This window comes from Pteropus vampyrus, unplaced genomic scaffold (genome assembly GCF_000151845.1).
Source record: "Pteropus vampyrus isolate Shadow unplaced genomic scaffold, Pvam_2.0 Scaffold66, whole genome shotgun sequence".
Lineage (NCBI taxonomy): Eukaryota > Metazoa > Chordata > Mammalia > Chiroptera > Pteropodidae > Pteropus > Pteropus vampyrus.
Window position 1 is genome coordinate 5,657,793 of NW_011888847.1, and position 14,394 is coordinate 5,672,186.

Sequence of the window (14,394 nt, forward strand, 5' to 3'; positions counted from 1 at the left end):
AAAAAAAATGAAAGTATGTCCCGAGATTTGAGTTGGGATCTGAGGTGGAGGAAGCAGGAGCAAAATGTAAATGAATTAAGATGACCTTGATTAACTGTTGAAGCTAGGAGATGGTTAAATGGGGATTTCATTGTGCTCTTCTACATTTGTTTTGCTGAAAAAATTGGACTACTCAGAAGTAAATGACAAAGCATTACACAGCAAAATCTATGGGAGATGACCACAGGTTCTCAAAGGAAAATATGTACCTTAAAAGCATTTAGGAATATAGTCGATACTACTGTAATTGCTATATATAGTACCAGGTAATGGGGGGGAATCTAACCATTGTGCTGTACACCTGAAACTAATATAAAATCGTTTTTTTAAAAAAGCATTTACTAGAAAGCAAGAAGGAGAGGAAACAATATGACTCCTCCCTCTTTTTTTCCTTCCAGTTATGAATAGAATCACCCTGGCCAAGTTCCAGATAAAGTTCTATTAGGATTTCGAATGGAATTTCATTAAACTCAAAGATTAATTTGAGGAAAACTTAAACATTTATAATATTGAATATTTTTTAAAAACCAGTTTTGCTTCTGATTTTATAACGCCTATATTTCCCCTATTTCATTTATTTTTGCTTTTATATTTAATTTCTTCCTTCTTTTGGATTTATTTTTTCTCATTTATCTTGAATGCCTGGATTTAATAATTATTTTTAAAAATGTTTTTCAAGGGTTGCTTTGAAGGCTTTAAATTTTCTTAAAAGTATTGATCTGACCTCACCCTACAGATTTTTAAGATATAGTACTTTTACTGTCATTCTTTTTGGAATCACTACTGCAGATTTTCTTTCTCCTTTAGCACAAAAGCTATTTATAAGCATGTTTTTTAAATTTCCAAATTGAATAGTAACGTGATTGGTTTTCCTCTAATTGTTTACTTCACTGCCTGTAGACAGAATGCTATATGTGCAGTTTCTGCTGTTGGTATTTGTTAAAGTTTTCTTTGGGCCTCACTGATAGACAAATGTTATGAATCAACAGCCTGTCTCTTAACAGAATTTATTCCATTCACATTTTTTGTTATTGATATGTCTGAACTCATTCTGGTCATCTTATATTTACCTTATCGGCTTTTTCCCCCCTCTTGTACTGAGTTTGGGTCTACTTAGAGCTATTTTAAATTTATCTATTAATCTAGTAATGTAGATGAAGTAAAATTAAATGATTTATTTGTATCCTTCTATTAGTTATCTTTCAGAGATGTAACCAATATGGTAAACTTTCTATTAATATAATAAATTGAACAGTACCTATAACCTTTTCTTTTTCCAAAATATCAGACTTTTAAAAGATTTTTAGTTCCCTTCTCCATTTCTAATGTTCTGATAATCTGGAAGTTTATTCCTAAATTAATTTATGTCATACTTACATGCTGAAAAATAGATTTGGTTTTCATATTGTTACTGAATTCTCAACCAAAAATAATTTGCTCTTCTAGTATCTAAGAAATTTGATCCTCATTCCTTTATTGACCACTTTCTCTCTAAAAACTTTACAGGATCCTGTTTCTCTTTCGTGTTCTGAAATGAAGTATTTGTGTCTTTTTTCTAAAGATTCTTGTCCATCTCTGGGGAAATGTTCTTTGTAACAATTTCCCCCTTTCATTTACTTTTATTACTTAAATCCATCATTGTCTTTTTATTCAGCCCTTCTGTTCATTATTTTATTTCAATAAGCATTTTTAATTTCCCCATTTTCTTATTCTTTTTTTTTCATTTTCTTATTCTGATTGTTTTTTATAACTAATTTTGTTTAGTACGCTCGCTATGTATATGCATGCCAAATATATATGACACACAAAAATTCACATATAAATGTCTATAAATTTTACTTCTCATATATTTGCCTCAAAATTGGGGTTATAGCTTGCACATTTATCTAATTATTTAATTCAATCATATATTGTGCCACCTATGTTGATATTTACAAATCTATCTTCATTTAAATGGCTGCAAAGCATTCCAGAATATATGCAGTAAACAAACTTTGTTTAGTTCAATACCCTATTATTAGACACTTAGGTGTCTTATTTTTTACTATTACAAAGGCACATTTCCTCGAGCACTTGACTATGATTAGTATGAAGTAATGGCAATGAAAATACTGTTTTAATTTTGCTAAGTGGTGACAAATGATCTCAGGCCAAGACTATCAATCCTAGCTGTATAGATATATAGGCATATAGAGGAGGACAGTCCAGTAACAAAGAAATGATTCAAACAACTTTCAAATGTCTTTCTGGACATTTATGTAGGTAAAAACATAATTCTGTTACCTTAGACTAGAGCTAATTCCATTTTATGTATGAGAACACAAAGTATTTGGGGTATGATTTTAATATAACTGAATTTTCCAGGAATGCAGCCATCACATATATATATTTTTTTTAAATATACATATATTTTAAATATATATTTTAAATATATATAAAAAATATATATTTTTTAAATATATAAAATATTTTATATATATATATATAAAAAAGGCTAGATTTTGTTTTGTTTAGAACTTACCGAGAGTACCATTTTTAAGAATCTCAACAAATATTAGTATTCCTAATATAATATATCCGTCTAATTTATAACTGCTGCATTGCTAGTGATTATATGCATACATGCAAGCATTTCACAATTTCATTATATCTTCCACTACATCATGACTCAGAATTTACACATATTGTAATACAGTACATATTATCCTAATACATATTCTATTATTCTATTATTATTGAATATTCTATCATTTTATTATAAACTTTTTCTCTTTTATGTTTCAGTTAAAATATATTGAGTTTGTTTTGTTTTTTACATTTTATGTACAAGTTACGCCATTGATGAATTCACTTCAGAATAAAGAGGGCAATTTTCCTGACTTGTGCTCACTGTGGCCAAAAATCATTTATAAGAAAAATATCCAGTGTAAGGCATCAGTGCAAGATCTCTTCATTTAGTCAGTCTGTTAAAAGAAAATGAGTTTTACTCAGAGAAAAATAATAGTTCATTAGATATTTTTAGGAGGCAGTCATAAGCTTAGATATTAACTCTAAACTGTCATTAAAAATACACAAAAACAGAAAATCTACTATGATCATGTTCCAGTTACCTATTGTTCAGTGACAAATCACCTGAAACTTAGTGACACAAAACAACAACTATTTTATTTTGCTCGCAGGTTCAGTGGATAAGGAATTCAGAATGGGCACAGCACCGAAGACTTATCTTTGCTTCACAATGACAGAGGCCTCAGCAGGAATTCAAGAGTGAGGCTGGATCAGCTAGTTGCTCCTTCAGCCACATGTCTGGCACCTGGGCTCAGCTAGGACTGTCAACCACAGCACTTAGACATAGCTTCCCCATGAGGCTTGGTCTTCTCAAAGTATGGTAGCTGAATTCCAAGCAGGAATATCCTGAGAGCAAACATTCCAAGAGAACCAGGTGGAAGCTGCATGGCCTTCTATGACCTAGCCCTGGGAGTTACATAGCATTATTTCTACCACAGGGTGCTGGTCACAACCCCATCCAGATCCAAGGGGAAAAGACATGGATCTCCACCTATCAATGGAAGGAATGTCAAAAAATCTGAGGACCATATTTTAAAACCACCACAGATTCTTTTCAACCAACCAAGATGCTAAAACAGAACAACTGGTAGCCTGGCTGTTCAGATTTGTGCCCCTGGAAAATTTAAAGTTACAGATATTTATGGAGCAACTATAATGCACATGACATATAAAGGCTGGAAAGATGATCAAGACTGTGCCTCCAACATTAAAGAATTTATCACCAAGCACTCAGAATGCACAAAGTATGAGTCAAAGCCACATAAGCAGATATATTCAAAATATCCAATTTCAGTGCTTTGAACAATTATGATTACTGGTTCAAAGCTTTTAAAAAGAGGTGTCAATTCTTTTATAAAATCTCTTTTTAGCCCAAAATCCCATGAAATAATTAAACATACTACATATTTTTAATAATTCTTAATCACATACTGTATGAATCTTAAAAAATAAAGTTCCCAATGTGCCCTTTGACACCAAAACATTTTATAAGAACATGACTTAGACTAGGATGTGATAACAACTGTGTAGAGAAGTCACCTCATCTTTTACCTGAAACAAATGGCAACCTTATTGCCTAATATTATTACCACATCCTAAATGTCTCATTATTTAAAATTTTCAGAATAGACAATACCACTTTCTGATTCTACTTACAATAGCATAAAAATGCCAAAATCATTAATAAGTTGGTAAACTATATGAACAGGACTTAAAATAGGCAGGATCAGCTTATCCCCAATTCTCTCCAACAGCTAATTCTGGTTTGGTGATTCTGAATAGGTATAAGTAAATTTTCTCATTTTCTTTCCTCTTCTTCTTCCACAAAGCTCCAAGTATGCATGTGTTGGAGTGGGAAAGCAGGGGCAAACAGAATAAGCATTAGTAAGTAAAAGAACTATCCTCATTCACTTCACTCTTCCCTATATCTCAACTTTAGCCAGGAGTAAGTGACATAAAAATTGAAAAGTTAGGAAGAAAATACTAAGGGAGGAAATAGGATATAGGTACAGGAAACACTCTACCTTTTGACTAACAGGTTAAAGATGAAGGTGACACAAAATTTTCTAAAGCTTTACATTTTAAGAATCAATGTAAAAATACACCATACGTCAAAAATATCTAAAATATGCAAAAGAGTCTGCAAGTCCAGCGAAACATGTCCATCCTAAATTGGCATCACTTCTTTAATCTGAAATTCCACTTCTAATAGATTAAGAGAACCAAGAGTGCTATAAAGTAAGTATACTGGCTTTAGTGAAACTACCTTAGAAGAATCAGTATCAAGTAACTCAAGTCAGATTTCTTTTAATTCTGAATAGTCCAACCTGTTAAAATAGTCCAACTTGCTAAAAGTACATGGCAATCTAGGTATAGCACCACCTTCCCTCAAAAAAGAGTCCATCCCCTAATGATCAGATTGTAGTCTCCAAGAACATTTCTCAGTAAATGGAACCGGAGCTCCACGGAGACAAAGTCTGGGGCAAGAAGTGGAAAAGATAAGTCTGGAATATCTTGTCATACCAGAAAGCAAGTAAAATAATAAAAACTACTTATTTCAAAATGACTCCAGAACCTAAATAAGCCCTGCTGGTTAAAGATGGGACAACTTGAGTAACAATAAGGATAATAATTGATAATAAATATCAAATATGTACAAATCCTCCAGTTCACTATGAAACTAAAAAAGAAATAAATTGATGATCTTTGGAGGATGCCAGGAACCACATCAAGCATTTAACCTATCCATCCTATTAGGCCTTAACCTGAACAGTAACCTGATAATTGACAAGGAGAATATTCTCTTCACAGAAAAACACCACTCAACAAATGAGAGCATGACAGAATTAAAAGCATAATTTTTGCAACTTTAATAGATTAAAGCAATCGTCAATCAACAGTTGATAACATTAAAAAAAGGTAATTTTTAAATCCTTATTTTATTTTTTGCCATAAAAGCGTTAGTAGGAAATGCTGCAAAATCTGAATAAGCCTATAGACTAGAGTACTGTGATGCTGAGGTTAAATAAGAGAATGTCCTTGTTCTTAGAAGGTATTCACTGAAGTATCTTTAGGGGTTAGGGGAACTCTGCCTTCATTGTACTTTCAAATGGTTCAAAAATACTAACAATATGTACATGGAATAGTAGACCAAATATAGTAAAATGCTAACATTTGAGAAATCTAGATGAAGAATAATATATGGAAATTCTTGATCATGTTTTTAATAATTTTCTATGAATCTAAAATTATTTCAAAGTAAAATGTTAAAAAAAATAGACAACAATTCATTATGGACCTCATGAAGTAATACATGAAGAAGTACACAATACAACCTACAAAGTAATCCTGCACCCCCTATTTACTCCCATCAAAAAATCCCCTGGATTTAGATCCTCTAGAATCTGGATCTAACTACCCATCTACGGAGAAACATGGTAAAGGACACAATAGAGATGCAATAAACCAAAAGAATTCCAGACCAAAAGAAACTCTACAGAATGAACAACCTCCTATCTTCAACAAAATATAGGAGAGGTGGGGAGGAAAGAGAGAGAGACCGAGAATGAATATAAATAAATGTATATCTATAGATTAAAAGACAATAATGTCCACACAAAAACTTGTACATGAGTATTCATAACAGCATTATTCATAATAATCAGAAAGTGGATACACTCCAAATGTCCGTCGATTGATGAATAGATAAATAAAATGTGGTATTATTTATCCAATGGGATAGCATTTAGCTATAAAAAAAAAAAAAATGAAGGGGTCCCTCTCAGTGCCTTTACTCTGTCTCTCTCTCCTTGTACTGTCCCTCTCACTCTCTGCCTTTTTCTAATAAACTTTCCTTTTGACTCTAAAAAAAAAAAAAAAAAAAGAATTCATGCTATAACCAGGAAGAGACTTGAAAACAAAAAAAGCCAGACACAGAAAAACACATAATGTATGTAACATTTATATGAAATAACCAGAACATACAGACAGACAGTAGATCAGTGGTTGCCAGAGCCTGAAAGAAAAGGAGAATGGGGAGTAACTGCTTTCTTTTTGAGGTGATGAAAATATTCTGAAATTAGATAGCAGTGATGGTTATACAGCTTTGTATTTTAAAAACCACTAAACTGTTCAATTTAAAGAATGGATTTTATGCTATGTGAATTATATCTCGATTTCAAAAAATGAATTGACAAGGGGGAAAAAGGGAGACTTAAGAGTCTTATCAACTTATCATCTATTAACCTTATTTGGTAACCTTATTTGGATCCCATCTTAAACTATAAAAAAAATCATAAAAAGAGAAATGTGAAAACCAACCAGATATTAATGATACCAATGTTTACAGAATCCTAAATGATTAACGGATGCTAAAAAGAGTAGGTTAAAGTTTGACCAAGAACAAGATATTTACATAGTTGCTGAGTATCTCCCCCAAAATAACTATGAAATACAAAGAGACACTATCTTAACCAAGTCATCAAACCTAACATCACCAATATTAAAACAAAGCCAACTGCCTCCTAACGCAATTCACTGAGAAGAACACATCATCATTTTTGTGGCATCCCTATAGAAATCTAACCATGAGGAAACATTAGACACAATTTAAGCTATAAGCTATATTCTACAAAATAAGTGGCCTGTTTTTGTTGAAAACACAAAGATTGAAGAACTGGTTTCATATAGAAGGCATGACAGTAAAATACAATGTTTAAGCCTGGATGTTATTCCAGACAAAGGAAAAAATATATAGCTGTAAAGAACACTATTGGGACATGAAATTTGAATAAGGGCTGTGAGTAAGATAATGGTTTTATATATTAGGTTTCCTGACTTGTTTACTATATCATGGTTATGTAAAAGCATTTCCTGCATTTAGGAAAAACCTACCAAAGTCTCCAACTGATTCTCAACTTATTCAGGAAAAAAAATAAATATATACACATTTACGCATATAAATATATATATAAAGATAATGTCAATAGGGCAAATGTAAATTGCTAAATCTGGGTAAAGGGCATGTAGAAGTTCCTTGTATATTCGTAGTGCTCTATAAGTTTGAATGAGGCCATATGTTTTAGAAACACGTACTGAGATATTTACAGATGAAATAGTAAGATTTCTCTGATGAGCTTTAAAGTAATACGGCAATCAAGTAGGGGTCTAGATGAATGAATTGGTCATATACTGGCAACTGTTAAAGCAGAGTAATGGAAACATCAGGTGTTTGTTTTTTCCGGCTTTACTGAACTGTTAAGATTTAGCAAGCAATCTACATATGTTGTGCTTATAGTTGCCTCAAGAGGCCACGCTGGAAACCGAGGCCAGCTGCCACCAGTTTGAGTTTTGGAGTTGCTCAACAAGGAGCACCGGACCTGAGATAACAACTGGATGCGGCTTGGGTGGGGCGGCGTTAGAGGAGGTGGAGTTTCAAAGAATCCTCTGGGCGGAGTGACCTCTTATCCAGTTCTTTGACATCTCAGATATGGAAACTCTGAGGCTGCACACTGGGAGAGGGGAGGTTTTCAACAGAGGAACAATGGACACCTCCAGCACTTCTGCCAAGAAGAGAGCCTCACCTCTAGCCCTCACTCTGACAAATCACTGTTCCCTTGTAAATCCCTGGTGCCCCCCATGCAGCCAACCCGGCACTGGTGCTCGGAACAAGCAGGTCCATCACCAGGAAAGTCCGCTCAGACACGTCCCCTTTAAGAGGCATCTGAATAAAATAAAAAAATACACACACACACACACACAAATCGCTCACTTCATTCTCACCAAAAAAAAAAAAAAAAAAAAAAGGCATCTGCAATTGCTGGCAGCCGCTGCCATTGCTGTACCCTCTGTGCCCCTCAGCTACTTGGAACCGGGCAGCCTTGCATCTTCACCGCCTCCTACCTTCTAACGCTGTAGGGTGATTTCTTATTTCTCTCTCTATTTGTAGTGCTTCTGTTCATCGAGATCCCTGGTGACTTTGCTTGCTCCAGGTGCTTCTTAATGGGTAAACTAAGGCTCAAGAAATTTAAGTGTCATCCACACCCAGGACTCCAGATTTTAAATCTTTCTAATACATAACACTCTCTCCATTAATCCTCCCTTAAAATCTCTTCATAAAGCATGAATTTTTCAGACAATTTTATTTGTTCTCCCCCACTCTGTTTCAGTCACTACCAACAGAAATAGTAAGATACCTCTAACTCTACCGTACCTAGACATATAGTCACCTATGAGAGTAAAATCAATAAATTATGAATGAAAAAAGTAAACATAGATTGAAGTAATCCACCCAAAGAGATGCCCTACAATTACTGAGGAGGCAGAAAAACCAACTGACATTTACTGAACGCCCATTAAGAGCCTTTTCCTTGGGTCATTTAACTCTCATATCAATTTTTTAATTGCAGCAAAATACATACAGCATAAAATAAGGTGATTTTATTCAATCACTCTTTACAGATGAGAAAAATGGAGATGAGTGAGAAGAAATTTTCCCATACCGAGTAGCACACGAGAATCTGAACCCAGGTGTCTCTCTAAGCTGCATGACTACCAGTATATAATTTGATTAAGTCTCTCAAAATTTGGTTTCTATGAGTCAATATCAAGACTCTTGTAAATTCTGAAAAATCTGTATTTCTATATCTGAAGCCTAAAATAGCCCCAAGATGCAGGCATGCTAAGACCCTCCATGAATAGTTAGCAGATCCACTAACAATCTTTATACTTCACTACCTTTGCAGCAACAAGTTTAGAAGCTACATTAGAAACTAAATTAAGTCTGAAAGTATAGGAATATAAATGGGACATTTTATCTTTCTCACATTTATGTTGTAAACAGTGAATAAAATCCAAATATTTTGCATAGACACTTTACTAATACACTGAATTTATAGATTTTGGCCAAATTTTAGATTGTCATTTTTTAAAGCAATTCTTTTGGTCCACATGAGGGACAAACATGAATGCCCTGAATCTGTCAATATTTAATTTGTAAGTGTTATACAACAACCCATATCATAATGAACACTTCCTATATAAAAATAGAAAAAAATTGAAAAACACCATGAACTATACAGCAGAATACATAGTAGGAATTTAATCTATGAGACAAGGGATCTGCCTGCTTAAACTGGCGACACGGTGGGAAAATAATTCTCAAGCAGACACAGAACAAACCTGTGAACACAACAGGCTCCCTTACCCTTTACCAGATCACTTCTAAAGCCTCAGAATCCTGATGAACAAAGTATTACAGATCGCAGTATCAAAGTGAAAAATACACATCCATATGATGCTGGTCTCATGTATTTTGTAGAATGAAAATGGCTTTCAAGACAAAGTACTTATAATACACATACACCTTCTTTCTTAAAATTTAAATCACTTTTTTATGATTGTGTTTGGTGCTTTAAAAAAATCATAGATGCTAAAATGTGTCAAAGCTGTTGATTGGACCAAAAAAATAAAGACTATACTATAAAGAAGCACTCAGAGTTGCTATCTATAAGAATTCACATCAAAATATCACTTTGCACTTCTTATAGCACTTTTTTCATACATACTAATACTTTATACCTATAATACTCAAAGTTTTTTAAAATGTAAATATTACCCAGTTGTTTAGAGGGGGAAAAAAAGTCCTCCAAAAAATAATAGTGAAATATAAATTTCCTCATACACGTACCCTCAAACCACCATCGAAAATAGGAGATGGCAAAACACTGCCCTAATTGTCTGCTAAAGCCTACTTGCAACAACTTCTTTTTCAACATTTTGACTAATTGATAAGCACATAATGTAACCTAAAAAAAAAATACATACTAAAACACCAAGCACCATCCAAAAAATTACTGTCATCTAAACTAATAGGAAGACAAACGAGAAAGCAAAAAACTATAGGTAACAAAAAAAGTATTTTTCTTCACATGAAAAACGAAAGACTTAAAACATTTTTGTGTTAATCCAAGGGAAAAAAACAATTAACTTACTAGCATGCTTGTCTGCAAGCATTATAAGCGTGTTGGAAATATCTCGTCGTCTATAAAAGCACACTACTTTTGCTTCCACGTTGCCAGTTGCGGTCTAAAAAATAAGAAAGATAAAAGTCATCGCTGTACTGAATATTAAATTCAAAGTTTATAAAACAAAACTAGAAACAGCACAATCATAAGATCACTCTCATTACACTGTACCAACCACAACTGCAGGAAAATCAGAGAGCTGAAAACTTCAAATAAGGATGAGCAATATTTGTCCAGGTTCCAAATGAAACCAAAATGTCAAACATAAAATAACTTACTGGCATCAATTAAACTAAAGTGATCAAACCATTTTAATAACTAAAGCCAGACATGGTTAAATCTGATTAGCTTTAAGAAACTAATTCCAAAAACTTCAACAGCCACAACATAACTTACTTAAAACTGTTAAACGTATCTTCTCCAAACCCACTTCCAGAAGCACAGGCTAAGAATAAAATCACCCAGCCCTCTCCTGAACACCCCTACGTTAGACTGATGGTGAAGTTCTGTAGGTGTTGGGTAGCCAGAAAGGACCAGATGACTTGGAAAAGCATTCTCCAGCCCAAGAGACTCTGTGAATTCATAAGTCAATAATCTTAGTAGTACTTAACTTTACCTTCATATATGAAAGTATTAAAAACCTTGAGTTATGAACACTGAAGCTCTTATTTCTTTCTGACTACAGTCTAGAATACAATCAATATTGTTAGGTTGTAATTTACTGCAGCTGGGGCCCAGGCTCCAACTCTCCTATTTATGAATTCTGAGAGCTTTCAAGAAGGTCAATCATTCATTACAAAGTTCCTTGTAAAAACACATATAGTACAATAAAATGCTATTGCGATTTCCAATTTCAAACACATTTGAAAACAAACTTTCAGAATTTCTCTGGGCTTACAGATATATTTAAATATAAAGAAATAAGAATATATATGTGCTGCAGTAAATTTGTCTATTTTAAGTTCAGCAGCAGTTTTAGAGTAAAAAATAGTCTTGTAGAAATATTGCCCCTTAAAACTGAAATCATATTAAATCCTAACCAAAGAGCTTCTTCTATATTTCACAATAGGTGATCAAATATATCCTACAGAAGTAATCATCCAACAATCTGCTAAATGAATGGGCCACTATTTCCATGTAAATAAGATCTATCAATGACTTCATTTTTGTCTTCTTGACACAAAAGTATGTTAAAAACCCAAAGCAAGAGTTTCAACACATACTTTTTTCTGCCTCACCAGTGAGTTCCTTCCATAGGGATACTCTATAAAACTAATTAAATTCTTATTTAAATCTACTTGGGGTAGAGGGGCACAGTTCAAAAAAAATACTCTCTTCTGAACTACACACACCCTACACCCTCCACTCCCCACCCCCACTCCCACCCCCACTCACCCAAGCATCCCTCTAAAGCTGGGCTACTCAAATTGCGGTTCAAGGCCCAGTACAGACTGTTGGTGAGTTTAAGAGTTTAAGGTTAAGAGTAAGCATATCATAGCAATTGAAAGTTAATTTTACAGCTATTAAATCTAACAATGAAAAAGAGGGGCTTGTATTCTTATAAGCCTATTTCAAATTTCATTTTTCTACCTTTTTTTAAATTTTACAAAAGCAGTCTAAGATAGTGAAAATTCTTTAAAATCCTTCACTACAAGCAGTTGAAAAGACCCAAGCTAAATATTTAGTATGTATAAAGTCTGGTAATTCATAGATAGATAGATAGATAGATAGATAGATAGATAGATAGATAGATAGATAGATAGAAGTGCATATTCTTTGGTTATTCACTAAATTTCTCCTGGGCCCTTCCTATGTGCCCAAGCACTGAGCTAAGCACTGTAGATACATGGTGCCCGTCCTCACTGAGCCTGCACTCCAGCAAGGATGCCTGGTCACATTATCTCCTCTCCAACCTTCCAAAACCCAGGTGTAATCTTGTCCCTCACATGACTAGAAACCTTCACTGGTTCCCCACAACTAACGCATAAAGGCAAAACATCCTCAACAATACTCCCAGCACTATTTTCCTTTACTTCCTCCTCTCTCCTCCAGACTCCACTTCTCATTCATAGAGGCAGGAAGTACCACCTGTTGGAGGAAGGGCAGAAAAACGCTTCAAGGAGGAAATGGGGTAGAGGGGCCTCAGTCGGTTAGGAAAGGAAGAGTCCAACAGGTGAAGCCTGGGGGACTGAGTAAAAGGAAGGCACTGAGCATAACCCACAGATGGGAAAAGCAAGGACATGTATAAAGAAGAACCCACCATAAACATGAATTTCTTTCCTGGGTTCTTTTCTCCATTTAGGTTGCAGCCTCTTAAATCTCTATTCTGTCAAACACGTTTACTAAAATATCCTCTAGCAGTAAGAGGCTTTCCCTAAGCTCTAAAATCACTTCAGTCAACCTCATACTCATGTCTGTTTCTATCTCAGACTTAGAAAGTACGAGTACATTATTTTTTTAATTTTTTTTTAAAAAACACTTTCCATTTCAGAAAGTCTATAGTTTACCCAAAGTAAAGAACAAATAGAAAGGAGGGTGCTTCATCAGATGCTCAGAGAAGTTAATGACTCTCCTCCCCCAACAAAAAAAATTAAAATCCATTAAAAATCTCAGAGCAAGTTAGAAGCCTAATAAAATATACAGAATATGAAGACACATATAAATTACACAAACAAATAAAAAACAATAGCAAATAACATGCTAATTTATCCACAAGCATAATACCTAAAACTTCCTGATTATGTGCTCAAAGATTTCTTTCAACATGTATGCAGGCTTAATCTTTAGAAGCAAGAGCAATATTCAATCTAGATAGTGACTAAATAAAATTTTCCAAAAAGTTTTTTTCTATTTTAACCTTTTATTCTTTCTCCAAGATCATCTTCACTATATCCGAGAACAAATTAGGAGAGAGGAAAAGGGATTATAAAATAAACAATATTGAACTGTATTCATCTATTGATATTTAGTTTTATACCTAAAAGTTCTCAAAACTTTTCTGGAAAAATTTGAGACTAAAATCTATTAGTATAATTTTAAAAAAAAAGTGTAGTTCAGCTTTCAAACTAAACAAGTAACATTTTAAATAGGATTTTTTAAAAAACCAGGAGCCATCTTATAAAAGTGAATTTTCTATAATAATGGTGATTGACAGCTTTTCTTAAGAATTTGGTTAAAAAAAAGTTATGATAGTTAATAAAATAGGTTAACACCCCTCCCTTCTCCTGGCTTATCAAATATCTATCAAGTGTTCTTAAAATCATCTGGATTTTCTAACTGACTTTGACAACTTGACCTCTGACCTTCTTAAGGCCTTTCTGGAACACTCTTGTGGCCTCTCTCCCATGGCTACCTCTTTCTCATCCTTTAGTCCTCAATGTCCTTGAAATCCTTTTTTTCCCTATCCAAAGGAAGTGACCTCTGTTACTCCTTATGTCAAGGCTCTTACTTCCTTCTCGGAAGTTAACACCTATTGCTATTTTCTTTATTCCTGTTAACTCATTTTTTTCATGTGTCGCCATCTCCTTCATGTAGACCCTGTGTGGGCAGAGGCCATTTCCATATTGTTCAGTTGTATCTCTAAGCCTAATATAGGTACTCAATAAATATTTGTTTAATGAATTAATTAAAATGAGATACCGTCTTCACATCCCTTTGGAAATAAAGGCCCTATGCAAATACTTAATATTTAACTAGCCAATCTCAGTTCTTGCTCACCAGTACTCCATCCAAACTGCCATTATCTGAAATTAGAGTCCCGTTT

General features: G+C 33.9%; 1 protein-coding gene across 3 annotated transcripts in view; it reads right to left on the reverse strand.

Moving 5' to 3' along the window:
* The window catches only part of MTA3 (metastasis associated 1 family member 3), a 135,017-nt gene that overhangs the window by 115,637 nt on the left and 4,986 nt on the right, over positions 1 to 14,394 (reverse strand). For all 3 annotated transcript variants that reach the window (XM_023531307.1, XM_011361354.2, XM_011361352.1), the window contains exon 3: positions 10,599 to 10,692. In XM_023531307.1, coding sequence (XP_023387075.1) covers positions 10,599 to 10,692 — 94 coding nt within the window. The remainder of the gene's footprint in view (positions 1 to 10,598; positions 10,693 to 14,394) is intronic.